Source organism: Euphorbia lathyris, chromosome 9 (assembly GCF_963576675.1).
Source record: "Euphorbia lathyris chromosome 9, ddEupLath1.1, whole genome shotgun sequence".
Lineage (NCBI taxonomy): Eukaryota > Viridiplantae > Streptophyta > Magnoliopsida > Malpighiales > Euphorbiaceae > Euphorbia > Euphorbia lathyris.
In genome coordinates this window covers 79,172,191-79,191,838 of record NC_088918.1, presented here as the reverse complement: position 1 = coordinate 79,191,838, position 19,648 = coordinate 79,172,191, and the positions used below count along the sequence as shown (strand labels likewise).

The 19,648-nt window shown below is 34.3% G+C and overlaps 1 protein-coding gene across 1 annotated transcript; it reads left to right on the top strand.

The window, feature by feature from the left end:
• The first annotated feature begins 1,693 nt into the window (after positions 1-1,693).
• LOC136205648 (mannosyl-oligosaccharide 1,2-alpha-mannosidase MNS1) lies at positions 1,694-19,530 on the top strand. The gene is made up of 14 exons (XM_065996330.1): positions 1,694-2,179; positions 3,944-3,991; positions 5,334-5,519; positions 9,113-9,225; positions 9,553-9,618; positions 9,767-9,938; positions 10,824-10,913; positions 11,124-11,248; positions 11,397-11,462; positions 13,640-13,748; positions 13,887-13,985; positions 15,748-15,828; positions 17,012-17,182; positions 18,551-19,530. The coding sequence occupies exons 1-14, from the start codon at positions 2,021-2,023 to the stop codon at positions 18,791-18,793; spliced, it is 1,728 nt and encodes a 575-aa protein (XP_065852402.1). The 5' UTR covers positions 1,694-2,020; the 3' UTR covers positions 18,794-19,530.
• Positions 19,531-19,648: the final 118 nt, after the last annotated feature.

Genomic DNA, 19,648 nt, shown 5'->3' with positions numbered 1-19,648 from the left:
ACAGAATGCGGTTCAGCTAGTGCATTGCAGGTCACAAGATCAATTGGTGGATATCCTGACAAAGCCTCTCAAGTTGGAGCAGTTTCAGAGACTTAGAAGTCTGCTAGGTGTATGCGAAATGCCAGAAGTAAACTAAGCAATATTGTTTAGTTTAAGGGAGGGTTTGATAAGTTGAGTATCCTGTTTTTTAGGAGTTTCAGTTTAATAAGGTTTACTTAGTCTGAGTTGTCCTATTCTTAAGGGAATTGCAGATTGAGTTGTTTTGTTTTATTTTGCTGTTAGCTATTCACGTGGCTTGCTATTTCTTCTATTTTATGTGCTGTAAAGGCTATTTATAGCCATTAGTTGAAGCTCAATAAAAACGCTGAGGATTACAGTCCATATCTATTTGTTTATCTCTGACTTGCTTTTACATATCTTATCCGTGGATTAATAAATCTACATGGTTGCAATAAAAGAAAATACTCAGATCCAAATATTCGGAATTACCTAAATAGTGAAATTTGGATTGCATATACTTTTCTGCAGATTTTGATTCACGAGAAATATATGTTCCATTGTTGTTTTGTGTTTTTTTATGCCTTTATGTCATTTGTTGCTATATGTAGTCGTTTTAGTCTCTTTGTAGATCTTGTAAAGTTTGCAAGATTTGATTCCTTCCCGTTGTTTTCTTATTGTACTTATTGTGTTTTGATATATTGATGTTATAAGCATTTTTATAAAAAACGTATAAAAAATAATCAAGAAATACTTTAAAATAATTTTTTTTTAAGCAATAAAAAATCAACTTAATGTTTATTCATTTAATTATTTTGGTTCATTTTTATCAAAAAAAAAATAATGGCTTCATGCTTCTCCAGCCCCCTAACTTGTTCAAATTGGTCATTTTACCCCTCTAACTCATCGAATGTCCTATTTACCCCTTAACTCCATAAAAATGGTATTTCTCACCCCCTCAACTTGTCCAAATTTATCCTTTTACCTCTTCTCAACTCATCGAATATCCTATTTACACCCTTAACTCCATAAAAGTGGTATTTCTCACCACTTATGGTCCTATTTACCCTCTTAACTCCATAAAAATGGTATTTCTTATCCCTTTATAGTAGTCAAAAAAGTTGAAAAGAGAAAGAACGAATAAAAAATACAAATAACAAGAACATTAATATAAACAAGTTAAATACATTGTATGTAGGGATAATGTACCAAAATATGCCTATGATTTTTGGGGAAGTACCAATTTAGGTTCCACTTACAAAATAGCATAAATATAGGTTTAACGTATAAAAAAAGTTATCAATTTAGGTTTTGATAACGGATTGTAAGGGGTGAAAAATACCACTTTTATGGAGTTAAGGGGGTAAATAGAACATTCTATGAGTTGGGGGAATAAATAGACAAGTTGAGGGGGTGAGAAATATCACTTTTATGGAGTTAAAGGGGTAAATAGGACATTCGATGAGTTGAGAGGGTAAAATGATCAATTTGGACAACTTAAGGAGCTGTGGAAGCATTAGGCCAAAAATAATAATATATTTTTGGTTCATAAGATTTTAATGAATTAATTTTTTATTGTTTTTTTTGATTAAAAATTAATTTTTTATTGTTGCACACCAAATTAAAGTTGATTTTTTTTAGGAAATATTATTTTTTTTTATAATTTTTTACGAAAGAAATCTAGTTGGAAAGATTCAATCGACAAAATCTGAAATTGATTGGTAAAAATTCATAGAAAATAAATAAAAATTGGTTATTTTTCTGTCTTCATAAATCAAAGAAGAAAAGAGTGTTTAAAAAGTCTGATCTTCTTCTTCAATTCTTCCGTTGTTGAATTTTACTTTTTTTTCATTTCATTTCCTTTCTTTTCTCATCATCCAATCAACGAAACCGGAGACAAGTTTCAATCTTTTTTCTTTTCATTTTCGGTTTCATCAATCTGATAACCAAGCAGATCTCAATTTTACAACAAGATTAAATTACAGAGATTCTTATTTTTTGTTGAGTTTGTCAGATCGTTCAAATGGGGAGAAGTAGATCCTCATCTTCTTCAAGCAAATGGAGGTATTGTAATCCATCTTATTACCTAAAGAGACCGAAACGCTTGGCTTTGCTTTTCATCGGCTTTGTTTTTGCTACTTTGTTCGTTTGGGATCGACAGACTCTCGTCAGAGAATACGAGGTATCTTTTTTCTTCGTCGTCTTCTTTGTTTATTTGTGATTTTGTGTAATTCAATTTTGATTGACGGGGAATTGGTGGTAATTTGGGGGAAATCGAATTGTTTGGTTTGGTTATGGATTGATTTTCAATGTTGGTGTTTTTGTTTGTTGTTTGGAAACCAATGTAGGTTCGTTGTTTTCTTATTAATGTGTTTATCTGTGAGATGTAAATATTATGAATTTGATTGTTTTAGGTAAGGAAGGAAATTGCTATTTATGGAAATTATTGGTTTTCATTTATTTTTGATGTGATTGATGGTTTCATATGGGAATTAAGAATAGGTATTAGAGTATCACTTACCATTTGTGTATGTAACTGAATGTGCTAGTGGGTAAGATCCAAATGCAGCAACAGAGATCAGTGAGATAGCTAATAGAATTGATGCTTTGTGTTTGGAAAACCACGGATGACTTCATATTGGGATTTCTAGTAACATGTACGATTTTGGAAAAGGGGAAGGATAAATTCAGGCTTGTAGCATTATAGTGGCTGAGGAGTTCTAGCCCTGAATGGATTGGATGTAATTTCTAGGTCTATACACTAGCACCAAGACTTCAATGTTTCTTTGGCCATATGTCTACTTTTTTTTTGATAAGCAAAGGTGCAGCACAAGGCTACACAACACAAAACCTGGGCAAGGAGATGCCCAGGAGCTCTTGCTCCAAAATCTTCCTTAAGTCCTGAGGCGGCTCTTTGAGGATGTGCACTCCTAACCTGCATACTTGGCTAGCCAATCCACACTTCTATTTCCTTCTTTATACATGTGGCGTGGTGCAGAGAAATCTCCCACTCCTTACCAATAAGCTCCACAATAGCATCCACTAGAGAGGTGACCTTGTTGGCATGAATAAGGTGCCGAGAAATAAGGTCGACACAGATCTTGCTATCAACTTCTAAAAGGAAGTTTTGTAGCCAGCGACCAAGCAAGTCTCAATCCTTCCGGAACGCCTCATAACTCCGCCTTAACCACTGAACAGACACCCACATTCTTAGCAAAACCTTGGACCTAGTCACCTTTGCTATCGCGGGTAAGGCCGCCAGCCGCAGCTAAGAAAGAGCTCCCTTTATCAACACCATATGTCTACTTTTTTGTTGACCTTTTGCTTTGGGATATAGCATTGATGTAAAGTGGGTTTGCATCAACTTATCCAAGTTTTTTGATAGATGAGACTTTGGAATTTGGAATATTTAGGACAGCTTTTATTTCTGAAACTGAACTAAGATACAAAACTAGTAGTATCTTTGTATTCTGCATAGTTATTTGCGTCATTGTCCATTCTGCTTTTACCCGTTTGGGTAGTTTCACTATTGCTTTTATCTCATCACAACTTTCTGTTTAGGAATTTTGTTTTCAAAACGCAGTTGTACTTAAATATGTAGTTTTTATGCTTGAGATGAAACTTTTAGTGTTGGAGAGCACTGTAACTCATTTGAGTAGGTCCAAGATGAGGTTAAATAAAACAGGTAAGTTGCAGTTAACTATGTTTTGCTCATTGCTCCTCAAAGCTTGACTCATATATCCATGAAGTGTAATAAATGATAGAAATTCAATGTAACTGAGTATAAAATAATTCAACTTATTTGGTTTATCTCCTGTTATTTTATATTAATTATGTATTGTTTATAGATATTGGTGTCCATAAAATTGAATATTTTATGCTTTATGTGAGAATATTTATGTTTCCTTGATATGCATGTGCTTGACAATAACTATTTTTTTTTCAGGTGGAAGTTTCCAAGCTGAATATAGAATTAAACCAATTAAAAGAAGCAGTAAGGGATCCCCAACTAAGCATATTGCTCTGCTGTCTGTTTTTTTTTTCTTTGGATCTTTGCCATAGGACTTGCTTGGTAATTGGATACTTGGATTATCTTGATTTCCAAGTTTAGGGATATTCTAATTATAGCTACCATGGACTTGCCTATATTGCTTTGCTTGTTGAGGAAGCACGGGATGGCCATCTTTTATTTGTTGATGGTCATCATAATATTGTGATGATCATCCTGAGAATCTTCATGTTCAATGGTTAAAGGGATAAGCTTGTATTAAGATCACATTTCTGTATTGCCTTTTTGTTTTACGTCTATCTATTCATTGTTTAGTGCCTTAATTTCACCCTTGCTAAACGTATTACTCAAAGGTTGCACTGACATTGAGTTTTCATTTGTATCAGTCAGTTTTTGTTTTATGTCAATAGCATCAACATTGCTGGCTTTTGATAAAATTTTAGCCAGATTGATGACGCTATATTTTGATTTAGTTTTACAGCTAAACATTGTTGACAGAACTTTCTTGCTGAGCATGTCAATACTTTGGTTACATCTCAAAAATTTGGAAACACTTCTTTGTTGTACCAGAATGAAGATTTTAAATAATTTTGCAAATTCAAATGTTAGCAGAATGTTGTAGCAAAACAAAGTTCAATAATCACTAAACCTTGATAAAAGTTTTAGCAGATGACTTATGGCAGCATGTTGACAAAATGTATTGGTAAAGCCCTGTGCTGGCTCATCTAGAGATGGGAAGTTCAATTAGCAGCTTGATTAAGCTTTTATCGTTAATATTTATTGGATCTCTATTTTTAATATCAATGCTGCTCACCATTTTTGGTATTCAAGATTTCTGTATGTTTAGGATTAGTTTTGGGTTCAACACCTTATAGGTTTCGGATATTTGATGTAGAATCAAACTGTAAATCATGGTAAAATTTCCAGTAATGCACTCCTGAGATTGTGATACAGAATTTAACGCCAATGTGTTTATATGGAACCTTGGGTACTATTCATGGACGTTATTCTATTCATAATGCATTTGCTCCATAACAATCCCTGATTGCTTTCATCCTTTCAATATTATATTATATTCTTATAAACGGTATTCTCCCTGTAAATTTTCAAAGTTGAGTCTTTACAGCTTTGAACAAGCCAAATCACTCTTAAGCATTTTAGTTTGGGATCAACAGAAAAAGATGCCCTAGAGCTTACTAGGTGTCCTACATGAACTGAATCTTTTGTGTGTTGGTTCAGTGTACCCTTTTACTATGTTAAAGGAAAATGATGATAATCAAATTTGTGAACTCAGTATATTGCTTCCTCTAATTTTTTTCCCTTTCAGCTAGAAGAGCTAAAGAGTCTTACCGCAGATGCAACCAAATTGATTGGTAGTAAATCTAGCAGTCCTTCCCAAAAGGCTGTTCCTGATGATCCTATTGACATTCAACGGAGAGAGAAAGTGAAAGAAGCTATGATTCATGCATGGAGTTCATATGAGAAGTATGCCTGGGGAAATGATGAACTTCAGGTATGACTGACATTTTTGAGTAATTTTGATTCCTTTTGTTGTTAATGACTATAACCATTTATTGCCAATTTTCGGAATATCATGAGCAATGCATATGTGTATATTGCTCTAATGTTATTATTGTCCAGAACATCATTGCTTAAAGGAGAAAATTATTACTTCTAATAATTGTTTGCCCACGTGAAAGGCCCCAAGTTAATATGTCATTCTAATTACATACATTTCTACTTGAATTAATAGGAAATCCACTTGCTCCGCTCAAATTAATAAAATTCAAAACATAAGAGCTAAAATGGAAAACTTATTTTAAAAAGATAGTCCAAGACCTTAAAACCTACTTTAGAAAACCATAAAATATTAACACCAATTGAAGAATGAATGCCTCTAAATAAAGGTGTCCATGACATTGTCTTTGTGTATAGCTCCTCGTAGATAGATGAATACTCCCCTTTACAACACTCTCCTCAACTGGCGGAATTCCAACTTGCATTAGCTCCATATAATTGAGCATCTCGTGAGTATCAACCTTTCCCAAAAAAAAAAGGTTTTCTAATTTTTTTGTAGGAACAAAAACACAGATGTGCTTATTTTTTGCATTTCTTGTTTTGTTGTGCTCTTCTGTTGTGCTTGTTGGTTTTTGTCACATATACGCAGAAGCAGGGACTGAATATGTAATTTAGGTTCCTTTTGAGTAGTTATTCTTGTCACATCCGTGTCTAAATTTCTAGAATTTATATTTTGATATTAGTATATATTATATATTATTGGATGTGTGAAGTTAATTTGGTGTTATAGGAAAAGTTTGGAGTTAATTTGATGGTTTTATGTGTAAATGAAAAGTTAGGATAATTTGTAAAAGATTATAGAAAGATGGAGGATCAAATGTGATATTTGCCAAATTTGGATATATATTCCAAATTCGAAGAGGTGGACGAGGTTATCTCCTTTTTGTTTTCTTTTTTTTCTTTTCTATCAGTTCATCGTTCTTCGACCGTTTCTCCACCGTTTCTTTGATTTACGGAGATTCGACCATCCGAATCACTTGAAATTGAAACTATAGAATCCTTATACATAGATCTAAGTCCTAATCGAAGAGTTTTTGAGTTTCGGCGGTGTTTAGAGAGGAAACGTCTTAAACAGAGTTTAGAGGCGAATTGAACGGGTTGTTTTCTTCAATTAGTAGCCAAGGTAAGTAATTATCAACTATATTTTGAGTTTTATATATATGGATATATATATAATCAAAGAATCTTCAGAAATTGATATTTTAAGGTTATGCAGGAATTTTATAAAATTGGGTTTTTCACGGTTTTGCTTTTTTATTGTGAAATTATGGTTCAAATGAAGCTATTGGCTATGCTTCTATGTGAATTTCAGATTTTACTTGATTATATTGATTTAAGGTTCAATTTGGTTGATTTACATATATACATATATGTTTTTGGTTTCAATGTATATCTATATTGAATAAAATGAATTTGATGATTTCTTACGAATTGTTTTTGGATTGAGAAATCTGTTGCGGTGATTGTTGTTATTATTTTGGATTGAAGTCCAAATATGATTTTTATGAGTTGTGATATTTCGAAGATTAAATGGTTTTGTCCATCTAGGATTGTCTGGGGTAGGAGTTGTATTTGTAAGACCATATCTAATGGCGATATGGCCAGAGTGCACGACTGGTAGTCCTAACGGTTAGGCAAGGAACGAGATATAAATGAGATATCTCGATATTGTTATGATTGATGTTATGATCTACACGGGTGGAATTCGAGGATGGATACACATACACAACTTTGATTTTATGAACTTAAGTTTTGAGTATATTTTATACGGTTTTGATTAAATCCCTTTATAAATGTATTTATGTAGCTATGTTAAGTAAAATTGGTTTTTATAGTTGATAATTTCTTACTGTGATTTTTGTCTCACCTTTTTAAATGTTTTAATGTTTTTAGGTGAGAAAGTACAGGATATATAGAAGGTTACTGACCGTTTAGGCGGGGTTTGGAAGTTGACTGCTTATTGTGAGAATTCTGGTTAGAACTTTGGTAGTTCAATTGTAATATAATGGCGTTGGATAATTTGGAGACTCTTAAGTATTGATTATGATCTTTCTATTTCACGCCCGATGCCGATTGAGATCGTCTAGGGTCGGGTGTGACAATTCTGTTATTTCTATTCCTTGTATTGTATTGCTAGTAAAAAGTTATATTTCCCTAAGTTATTAGCTATTTTGGACTGTAGTGGGATAAATAGCCAGCTGTTAAGATCTTCAACTGTACTTGATACTGTTCTGACCTCAGCTCCATTTAGAGGTCATGCTTTTGTAGTAGGCAGGGACTACCAAATGAACTAACAACAATTTTCCTTTCCTTCTATTCTCTATTCTCTCTCCTTCCTAATACTCTGTTTCTCTAATCCTCTATTTCTCTCTTCTCCTCTCTTCATCTCTTTCCCTAAACTCAAGTTCTGCCCTATTTCCTACTGTCAGAAATCTTAATTCTGAAAGAGGCATGTATTCAACTGTTGGATTACCTGCTCAATAGCCATGTAAGTAAATTTGCAAGGCCAAATTGGAGGGAAATGCTCTTAGGATTTGAATAACAAAAAAATCTGTGATTGGCTGTTTGCCTCCATAAGTGATGATCCGTTTTGGGTCAACCCTATGCCCTTACTACCTTGTTAGAACACTTACTTTACGGGGATGTAATGAGAAAGAAATATTATTTTGAGAGTTTTGAAGTTTGAATCTTTCTTTCTTGTCTGATTAAAATTTTTGCAGATTTAATCCATGGAATCATGAAATATGAGTCTAGATGTTCATTATCCTTGTTATCTTTGGCATTTAATGTTGTTAGAAAAGGAACTTCTTGGCTTATAAGGTGAAATTTAGGCAGAATATAGGTAAATTGAACATGTTTTTGTGGAGGGTGAGCAAAGACTCTCAATACCTTTTCTTTTGATAACATATTGAATTTGAGGACCACTGGGGTTTAGCCATGATCAAATAAATTTTCTGTTCTTTCTAATTGATGGTTTTATATCTTGATTATCTTCGAACACTTGCTGAACAGTTACTTAGCTTTTATGTGTTCTTTGTGTTGAGGCACTGTTTGAAACTCAAGTGTCTCTCTTCTACGGACCGTCTTTATTCCAATTGCAGTAATTTTGTATATTTAGGAGGCAAAAATACTCCATATTTGCTAAGGTCTTATTGTGAACCATTTGAATTCCTTGGGGAATTGCAAGAGTTAAGTGATGTTAAAGCACTGATTAAATGTGAGATGATAAGAAGGCTGCCCAGCTGGATAGCAGTATTGCTATATTGCAGCTGTTAAGAATCGAAACATATCCAGCTTGCTATTGTTTTGTAACGTACAATATATTCCTGTATTAAATATTACATCATTTCTGATTTGAGAAACTGAATTAAAAAAATTTGCTCTTCTTGATGGTTTTGATTGGCATCTTATGGCTTTGATTTTTTTTTTTTTTTTGCTATCCTGAGTTTGTACATTTTAATTTCATCTTGTTATTTTATGTTATATTAGGAGTTGTATGACCACCATGTTTATTTTTTTTCTTATCAGCCACAGACGAAGACTGGTGTTAATAGCTTCGGTGGCCTTGGTGCAACTCTAGTTGATGCCCTGGACACATTATTTATTATGGGTCTAAAAGAGCAATTCGAAAGAGCTAGAGAGTGAGTTTTAAGCTTATATTTCTGGTGATATTAATTTCCAAGTAAACACGTATTTCCTTCTAGTCCTTCTGAAGTCATCTTTTCCATATTTGTTGTAAAAGAATCTTTTTAACCAAAGTGATTTTGATTTCTTTCAGTCTTTTTTCTCATCATTCCAATTTAATTAAGTTATTGACTACTGATTCTGTTTATCTTCTCACTTGTGATGGAGTGAACTTTTCTACTTCTGTGCCATAAATTGATGTACTGCAATATGTTGCTATTTCTTTGTTTGGTTAGGGAATATAGTTGAGGCTTTCATTTTGATATAATTTCCACTTTTTGTAGGTGGGTTTCAACCTCATTGGACTTTAACAAGGATTATGATGCTAGTGTGTTTGAAACAACCATAAGGTTGCGTTATCAGGTTTAATATGTAGTACATTTAATTTCATCAAGTAATTATCAGTGCTTGGGCATAGTTTGCTGGTATTCTAGATTAGTGGGATCAGTGGTTAGTTGTATGGCTGATGTATGTGTTCTCTTTTCAAATTGAAACCAGGGTTGTGGGGGGACTACTTAGTGCATATGATCTCTCAGGGGACAAACTTTTCCTCGAGAAAGCCAAAGATATCTCAGATAGATTGCTTCCTGCATGGGATTCACAGACTGGAATTCCTTATAACATCATTAACTTGGCAAATGGAAATGCACATAATCCTGGATGGACTGGTGTAAGTAGTGGACACTTATTTTTTTGCAGTTTCTTCATGTAAGAGTTAATGCCGAGTGGTTTTCACATGGGAGTACTAAATGAAACATTTCCATGCAAATTCTCCAAGAAAATGTTGTCTACCCACTTGACTTTCTTTAACATTAAAGTGTGTAAGCTATTAATATGAAGTGGACCTTTAACTATCAGCTCGAGCTTTTAGCTAAAACGGTTCCATGACATGCTTTAACTATCAGCTCGAGCTTTTAGCTAAAACGGTTCCATAACATGGTATCAGAGCCAGTGTGACCAAGTGGTCCTGGGTTCGATTCCTGGCAGCCCCATTTGTTGAGTTATTTGCACGACATGGTAATATGAGCCTGTGTTGTCACGCTTCAAGCCCAAGTGTGCTTTCGCGTGTGGGGGTGTGTCAGCTATTAATATGAAGTGGACCTTTAACTATCAGCTCGAGCTTTTAGCTAAAACGGTTCCATGACAAAGTGAAATGAGCATATTTATGGCTAGATCTCTGTCCTCTCGTGCATATATCAATGCTTGGGTAGCCCAAGGAAATAAAATCTTGTTTGTTTACTGATGTTGCTTTTTCTCATATATATATACATATGTATCTGTATCTGTATGTGTTGTGGGTGTATATATATATGTATTTCATCACTATTATTGGGCTACTTTAGGATTAGCTTAGTCAACCCCTGGCTGGGGACTTACTGTAGGTAGAACTTACGATGTTGCATCCAGATAATTCTGTGACATTCCTTGATATCTATTTGCTACCTCTGTGTCTGAACCTTTACAATTTTTCAATTTTTCAATTTTGTCGGATATTAGAACTTAGCTTATTCATGGAGAATTCATTTTGTTTGTTTGTTTTTGTTCTCTGTTCTAGGGTGACAGTATTCTTGCAGATTCTGGCACAGAGCAGCTTGAATTTATTGCTCTTTCTCAAAGAACAGGAGACCCAAAGTATCAGCAGAAGGTATCTTCCCGTTGTATATTTGTGATTATTTTGTTCGCCACTGTTGTTCAAGTTTCTGCTAGACTTGTGACATTCCATAAAGTCATTGTGGTTGATGGTTGTAGAGCAAAATTGGAGCAAGTAGTTTCTTGGATTGGAATGATAAGAGTGGTTTATGCTTCTGAATAATTACTTGCAATTAAGCTATAGGTTTTGGGGTTTGTTTTTCAGGCGGAGAACGTTATACTGGAGCTTAATAAAACTTTTCCAGAGGATGGGTTGCTTCCAATATATATTAATCCTGATAGAGGAACTGGATCATACTCTACTATAACTTTTGGTGCTATGGGCGACAGGTATTATCTTATAAAGATATGGATATGATTCACATGTGTTTTTGTGGCTATATTTTATATTTATAGCTGTATAGTTAATCTTTTAGGATTCGATGCACTCCAAATGCTAACAAGGTTAGTTTGGTGAACCTTTAAATTTTGGTTGCAGCTTCTATGAATATTTGCTCAAAGTCTGGATTCAAGGAAACAAAACTTCATCTGTGAGACTTTATAGGTGAGATATTTCATAGTAGTGCATAACTCCTGTTTTCCTTGTACATATCTACTATAGAGATTTGTAGATATATATACTTGCAATATCACCCCTAGGTGTTGCAAGAAGCAAGATATTCCATACTATTCTCTAAATTTTCCATTTAACACGTTTTCTTTTGTGACCATGAGTCAGAATATCTATGCCTTCTTTTATGTTTTTCTTGGGGACTGACAAAATGTCCAATTATTTTTTTTATATGAGTTGAAAATTGAAATCTTTTATCAGTTCCACTGTCCCAAAATATGAATCTTGTTCAAATTAAAAAGATGTCATTGTTTCTCTGTATCAAATTTCTTACTTATTTCTTTATGAAACTTTCACAAGATGTAGGTGATTAAAATCAGTTTATCAGTTCAGTATATTCTTATTACTAAATATTTCTAGCGAAAATCAAACGTTAAACTTATAAATATAAAATTTCTGTACATTAAATTCATAATGTTCAATTGTTTCATACAGACGATTAAAACCTAACCTATGAAGCACGGACTCTTCCCCGGGGTCGCCGTGGCCGAGTCGGACTCGCCGGACACGGGGACACGGCGGGGACACGGCCGGAAAGTTGGACACGGCGGGACACTGGGGGACTCGGCTGGGGTAAAAAAGTTAAAGATTAGGGTTTTTTTTTAAATTAGCTATTCTTTCTCTCCTTCCTTGCGCGACCATCTCCTGCAAATCACGATTCCATCTCCTTCAACATCACGATTCCATCTTCTTCCTGCGCAAATCAATATCACGATTCCATGTCCTTCCTGCGCAAATCAACATCAGAAACAATTCCTTATCTCCTGGGTTCTTCTTCTCATGTGCGATTCTTCTCCTGTTCTTCTCCAGGGATTCTGATTTTTGGGGTTCTTCATCTCCCTTCCCTTCTAATTTCATACTCCTTCATCTCCCTTCCCTTCTAATTTCATACTTCTAATGACTTATCTTATTATGTATGTTTTTTTTTATGCATTAGAGAATGATTTATTTGTGATTTAGCCAGTTTTTTTAAATATTTTTATGTTTAATATATATATATATAAAATTAATTATATAAAATTTGCTGTGTCCCCGCCGCACTCGTGTCTCAGATTTTCCAAAAACGCCGTTTGCCGTGTCCGCACCCGTGTCCGCACCCGTATCCGCACCCGTGTCCGTGCTTCATAGAACCTAACACAATCAAAGAAAAATGGGTACTGAGGAATTAGAAAATCTAGTGACTTCTTAAACTGAAACAGATTATAAAGCTCCGGGGAAAAATCGTGACAACTTAAACTGCAACTTGTTGAAGCTTAGGGCCATAAGAACTTTGTGGACTTTTCTGTTTGGAACCCTAGTTTGAGAAATATTCTTCTACGAGTGTTCTAGAAATTGATTTAATACCCGGAGTTTCAGTATTGATATTTCAATGTGATTTATTTCTTTAAGATAATAAGAATAGAGATTCAAAGGTAATTCCCATTGTTGAGCTACCTTTGAGAGAGGAAATTCTATTTCTGAGTGATATCTTGGGATAGGGATGAAGTTTATCAAATGTTCTCTAGTAGACATTCTTGACAGTTTCTGTTTATGTCACACATCTGAAACTAAAACAGACCTGAACCTAACTTTAAGTAATCTTTTGATTTCCTTCATGCCAAACATATTATCTCTCATGATTTATGTGTTATAAAATTCTTCCAAACTATCTTCCATTAGATCTTTAGACAGCAGCTTATATCTGGTACTTCATTGTTGTCCTATGCTAAAATGCCAATGGTAATTTATTGTTTATTATGGATATGAAAAAGTGAAAGTGAAGAAACATAACCTAGAGCTGAATGGACACATATTTGTGAGGCCAAAATCACTTAGTTTATCTTACAGCAGAAGAGAGAAGATGTACTCTCTTTTCCCCTTTAAATGAAATCGGACTTTACTAAATGATTTGGAATGTTTTGTTGAACTTCAACTAAAACTATATGGAATGTCACTAGGAAACGAGAGAATATTTCTGAAACCTCTTAGATTTTCTCCTCCACTTGTCATTTTCTTCTTCTTCTCCTTCTCTCTCTTCTTCCATGCTAAAACCACTTATATTGTCTTAATGTATGAAATGCGGTTTGTTAGCAATCCTAATGTCCAACTTCCATTTTGTGATTTTGGATTAGAGAAATGTGGGAGAAATCAATGAAGGGCTTAGAAAGCTTGATTCGGAAAACAACACCATCATCTTTCACGTACATTTGTGAAAAGAGTGGGGATTCACTGACAGACAAGGTAAGGGTTGGTTTTATCGGTATTATAATATTATTAGTAATTTTCTAGTTTATTTGTGCCATGTAACCCCCTCCCTTTTTAGTTGTTTGATATGAAAACCATGTGATGTTCTAAAAAGAATTATCTCCATATTTTCAGATGGATGAATTGGCATGCTTTGCTCCAGGAATGTTAGCTTTAGGAGCATCTGGGTATGGGCCAGAGGAATCTCAGAAGTTCCTTTCACTGGCAGAGGAGGTATTCTTAATGGCTCAAAAGCCAAGCTTGAACTGTAGTTACTTTGTTTTGCTGTGCATTATCTTCATATGACATGTTTGAACTTTGAAGATTTCCAAGTGAGTCTTGTAAGTTTTATGCCTGTTGCAATCTTCCCAGGTGTAAATTTTTGTTGAATTGTATAACATCTTAATTTATTCATATTGGCAAGAAGTCATTGTTTAATAATTAATACGTAGTCAATAAATTAAATGAGCTTTGTCATGAAACCAATTGAACTAAAAGCTTAAGCTGATAGTTAAGGCCCAATAATAGCTTTTTATATTAATCTCTGACAAGCTCTGTTGTAGAGTCTATTACAATCATATTGAGAAAATCAATGTTTATACACAATCAATTAATGAATCATGCTTTAGTTACCTAGATACATGCCAAACATAGTATACACCATGAGAGAAGAGCTAGAAAATTTCTCATATACGCCTAAGTTACTGCATATGTACACAAGACTTTGCACATGTTCATGCCTCTATGTCTATTCTTCCCCTCTTAAGCTTAAAGCAGCTCAGCTACTATGCTTTCAGGTTGATACCAGTGAATTGAGGAGAAATATTCTAAATTATTCTTTTACTTTTTTTCCTGTCTTTCAAAGTGTCAAGTTTTAATATACATCTGCTTCATTATGCCCATATGTTTTAGCATGCTTGGTTATTTACTTCTTAATCGCAATGTTTAAATTGCATCCATGCATCTTGTTTGTTGTAATATTCTTTCAATCTTGAAGTCTAGGAACTTCACATAGTCAGTGATGTTAAAAGTGTCAGAGGTGCTTAGCCAAGGTGAGGCAAGGCACCAGTGCTCACATCTCCCTGGCAGGGCGCTTTCAATAACTCACTGCCTAAGTGAGTGCCTCAGCCCAGGTGCTGGACACAGGAAAGGCACACTTTTGCAACTTTCTGACTATTTTGAGGTTTTAAGTACTATTTTGGGAAGGAAATGTCAATAAATGGAAAGATTTTGGAAATGGATATATAATTTAAGGTGTAAAATCTATTGTTTTGATTTTCAGAAAAAGATTCTAGTTTCTAAAATGAAACTAGACATGTTTAGTGGAGGTGGAGTAACAAATAATTAAAAAAGAGAACGATAATTGAATTCAAATAACATTGAGGTAAAATAATTGATATTGATTAAGTTTAAATTTTTTTCACTTTCTTAAAAATTATTATTCAAAATCACTAATATTAATTGGGGAAAAAAAAAGCTGTTTGTTTCTTTAAGAAGAAAGAGAAAACAGACTGCAGACAACTTTGTCAAGTAAACTACAAAAGATTATTGCAGTTTTGTGAGATACAGAAAATACAAGGAAAGAAAATTGCAGCTTTATAAGCAAAAAGGAGAAGATTGATCAGGAAAGAGTTCTACTTAGAGAAGAAGATTAAAGCAACAATACTATTCATTATTGTTTTATATATGTTTTCACCCGTGTTTTTAAGTATCGCCCCTCTTTGCTCGGGGAGTTAGGGCAGCGCCTAATGCCTTGCACCTAGTTTCTTTAAGTTACATATAAAAATAACTCATAATTGTTCAATCATGCATTGGGACTAAGTTAAGATGACTTTTTTGTAGTTATTTCAATACTACTACTGTTTAAATGTACGCATAGGCTTAGAAGTGCTCTAATCTTGAGGTCTTGCACCTTGGATCATTTTAACAACATTGACTGTTGATCTCCATTAAATATTTGCTGGGGTGTTTAATGCATTTCTTCCACCTTATGCAGCTTGCTTCGACTTGTTACACTTTTTATCAGTTAACGCCAACTAAATTGGCTGGAGAAAACTATTTTTTTCACGCTGGTCAGGTTAGTCAGACTTATCATCATCAATATTCTTTTTATTCATCTAATATGAGTTAAGGCCTTTGTATTATCCTCCTAGAACCTTAACATGATTGCTGAGGATTTTCTGCAAAAGAAAAAGAAATGAAAGACTAATAAGTATTCCTTTTTTAATCATGTGCAATTTATTTCTCTATTTATGTATGTTTATGTACCCTAAACTAAACCTTTTTTATCCCATGGTCTTTCATGTTAAACATATAGTGCATCATAAAAGTTAAAAACTGCCAGACCTTTAAGCTTTCAATAAGGAGTCATAGTGGATACTAGGGTTTAAAGGAGGATACAAAAAGAAGTAAAAAGAGTGCATAATGGCACAAAACTGCAGCTCAGGTTGTTAGTGCACCTGCTCCTGTTCCTGCAATCCTACTCCTCTTCCTCCTGCTTTTCCTTTGTGTAGAGTCAAGTTGATGCGCATAAGAGCATATTGGTATTGGTTACCTGTATTGGATCTGTATTATTGTGAATTCAAAATCATCTGAAATGGATGAACTCCATAGTCCTTGCCATGATCAATGCTTGCTTTCTTAGTTAAAAAAGCTTCTCACTGGAATATACTCGAGATTAAGTACAAGAGACGCTTGGGCCTATCACAGACAGGCTCGGGGTCCCTCAAGGCATAAAAAATTCCCTCCTTTTTCTTATAGAGTATAAGTCTAATACATGGTGTGTTCAAACCCTGGTCCAGAATCTCAAAGACTTTCAGTGGGCTTAAAATAGGTTTTAGGGGTGAGAAAGATACAAAAGCTATAGAATTTGCACCTTTTTGTTTTGCAGCTTTATGGGATTTTATGAAGTATATTGAGAACTTGAGGTGGAGAAAAATGTGCTCCTTTAATTCCTTGTTGGAAAACATGTTTTCACTTCTTTGAGAGCTTTTGCTTTAGCGGGCTTGTAATCATCTTTAAGAATTATGCTGGTAGACTGCTACGACATTTCTCGTTCAATTTTTTGTTGGATACTGTAGTCTGTAGTAGGTTACCTTATCCTATGTGTAGTAATCTAATCGAAAAATGGCTCCCCTGTTCCTTATCATATTCTCCTTGCTCCCTTTCTTAATAAACTTTCTCATCACGAAAATGTTACTCTTATTATTAATGTTTTCATTTCTGAGTATTGATTGGATTCCACTGAATTCTATTTTCAGGACATGAGTGTGGGCACATCATGGAATATCTTACGACCAGAAACAGTTGAATCGCTCTTTTACCTGTGGCGTTTAACAGGCAACAAAACATATCAGGAGTGGGGTTGGAATATTTTTCAAGCATTTGAGAAGCACTCACGCGTTGAGGCTGGATATGTTGGACTGAAGGATGTAAGCACCCTTATGCATTAATATCATATGGTTTCTTGGTTATAGCTTGTCCGAATTAGATAACTCGTTATCTAGGAAATTAAAAAAAAAGGAACCTTACTTTTTCAGTTCAAGAAATTTTGGTCGATTTATGCTTTAGTTTCCTTCCTGATCATTGTTACAGAAATGTTCCATTGTGCACTTTTAGCGGCTAGGACCTTTCTCCTTTGATAGATTACCTTGGTTGCTTAAGGTGTTAACAACGGCTATAGGTATCTAAACATTAGAAAGCGGCATTCTGTGTTTTTTTAGCTGAACTTTTATTAACAGAGACAAGTCCCTGAAGTTTCCTATATATGGTGTGTGTCATGGTGAACTAATTAGAGACTGATAACTTTGATTTTAAGTGTTGAAAAGCAATCGATTTTAAGTGTTAAATATTATAAACGCTAAAATTGCTAAATGATAGAGTTGAATGTTCAACTAAAATTTTATGTTAAATATTTGGGTAAATAATTTATTAGTCCCTAAAATTTTATGTTAAATATTTGGGTAAATAATTTATTAGTCCCAATACACCCTTGTGGTGGGACCCCTCCCCGGACCCTCGCTCAGCGGGGACGCGTAATGCGACCGGGCCGCCCTTTTTACACTGCCTAGTCCTCATATTTTAATAATACATTGTCTAGTCTTTAACTTTTAGTCCCTCAAATATTTGAATTATTAAACAGTTTAGTCCCTCTACGAGAGATTAAACTTTTGAATAGAACAAAAGTTAAGGACTAAACAATGTATTATTAAAAAACGAGGACTAAACTGTGTCTTAGGTAAAAATGTAGAGACTAATAAATTATTTACCCTTAATATTTTGACTTATTAGACCAAGTGGTTATCTGACTTAAGTTGTGTTATCAAACAAGTTAAAAATTATAAGCACTTAATGCATCAATTTTAAGTTATCAAATACCACCTTCAGTTGCCTTTGTTAAAAAAAAATTGGTATTCGGATTTCTTAAATGTGTTCGTGTTTACGCTGTATAATTGCATAATAAGCCATACTTTGTTTGATGCTGGAGATTTCTGTGGTACATGGCCTGCAAACATAAAGGAACATAGGCGGTAATTAATCCATTAATCGGTTCGAAGCTCATCATGCACCCTTTAGGTGTATCCTTTCCTAATTAAAGTTTTTTGCGGACACTGAGACTCCAACTCGAGATTTCTAGCTTAAGCGAAAGACTCTTAACCACTTAAGCCAATCTTAATTGGCAGTGCTTTTACCTCTGTATTATATGCATTTCACTTTTCACTGTTTTTCATATCATGTTGTTCTTCTATTCTCATTTTAAATTTTTCTGCAAATTAATTCCTCGGTGATGTTACTCTCAGGTCAATACCGGTGTCCAAGACAACATGATGCAAAGCTTTTTCCTCGCCGAGACACTCAAATATCTCTATCTTCTCTTTTCGCCATCTTCTGTAATCCCATTAGACGAATGGGTTTTCAACACAGAAGCCCATCCTTTGAGAATCGTGACTCGACATGAAGGTGACGTTCCAGTGAAGTTGGAGAATAAACAAACCAGTAGAACACATGGCAGAAAAGAAGGTCAGTTTGCTGCTGACCATTAGAAAATTGATTTATCAGCAAAACTCATCATACAATGATTTTTGAAGTCTTCTGCTGGATTAGATTATATATAATCCAATTGAGTTGCAAAAGTGAAAAATAGATGGAAAAATGCCTCATGGAATGCTGATCCCGTTATTAAATAGGATAAATAATTTATTAGTCCCTACATTTTTACCTAACACTCTGTTTAGTTCTCGTATTTTAATAATACATTATTTAGTCCTTAACTTTTGTTTTATTCAACAGTTAGGGACTAATCTGCTTAATAATTCAAATATTTGAAGGACTAAAGTGTTGAATAGAACAAAAGTTCGGGACTAAACAATGTATTATTAGAATACGAGGAGTAAACAGTGTGTTAGGTAAAAATGTAAAGACTAATAAATTATTTACCCGAAAAAATAATGCGGTTCAACAAATTTTTTTCCATTACAGGCTGGTAAGAAATTGTTGTATTCTAAGATGTGAAATAGTATTTAGTGGATTGCCTAAACTTACTATTGCTTCAAATAGTATCCATTTCCTAATTTATAGCTTACTTAGTTTATCAGCATTGTGATAGCCATTGCCTTTTTGTTTGTTTTTTACGGAGTTTACACGTTTCTTTGATTATTCGTGCTTTCATTGATCCGAGTTCTTATGGATCAGGACCATTGTAGAATTTCTCTTCAGATAGGGAATATGTACGAGTGTTCTTTTATATTTAATGTAATTCTTAGTATCATTTTTCCGAACATTTTCGAGATTCGGTGTACTAATAATCATAGTTATTAAAGGCGCATGGCGCACTAAGGCGCAAGGGGTCCTGGAGCCTTGGCGCATGGCGCACGGCGATGGCGCGCGCCATAGCGAGA

Bases quoted from the DNA above. Each gene is read 5' to 3' on its own strand.
- LOC136205648 (XM_065996330.1), top strand. From the start codon at position 2,021: ATGGGGAGAAGTAGATCCTCATCTTCTTCAAGCAAATGGAGGTATTGT. The intron at 5,520-9,112 runs GTATGACTGACA...TTTTCTTATCAG, and splicing joins GGGGAAATGATGAACTTCAG to CCACAGACGAAGACTGGTGT. The intron at 10,914-11,123 runs GTATCTTCCCGT...TTTGTTTTTCAG, and splicing joins ACCCAAAGTATCAGCAGAAG to GCGGAGAACGTTATACTGGA.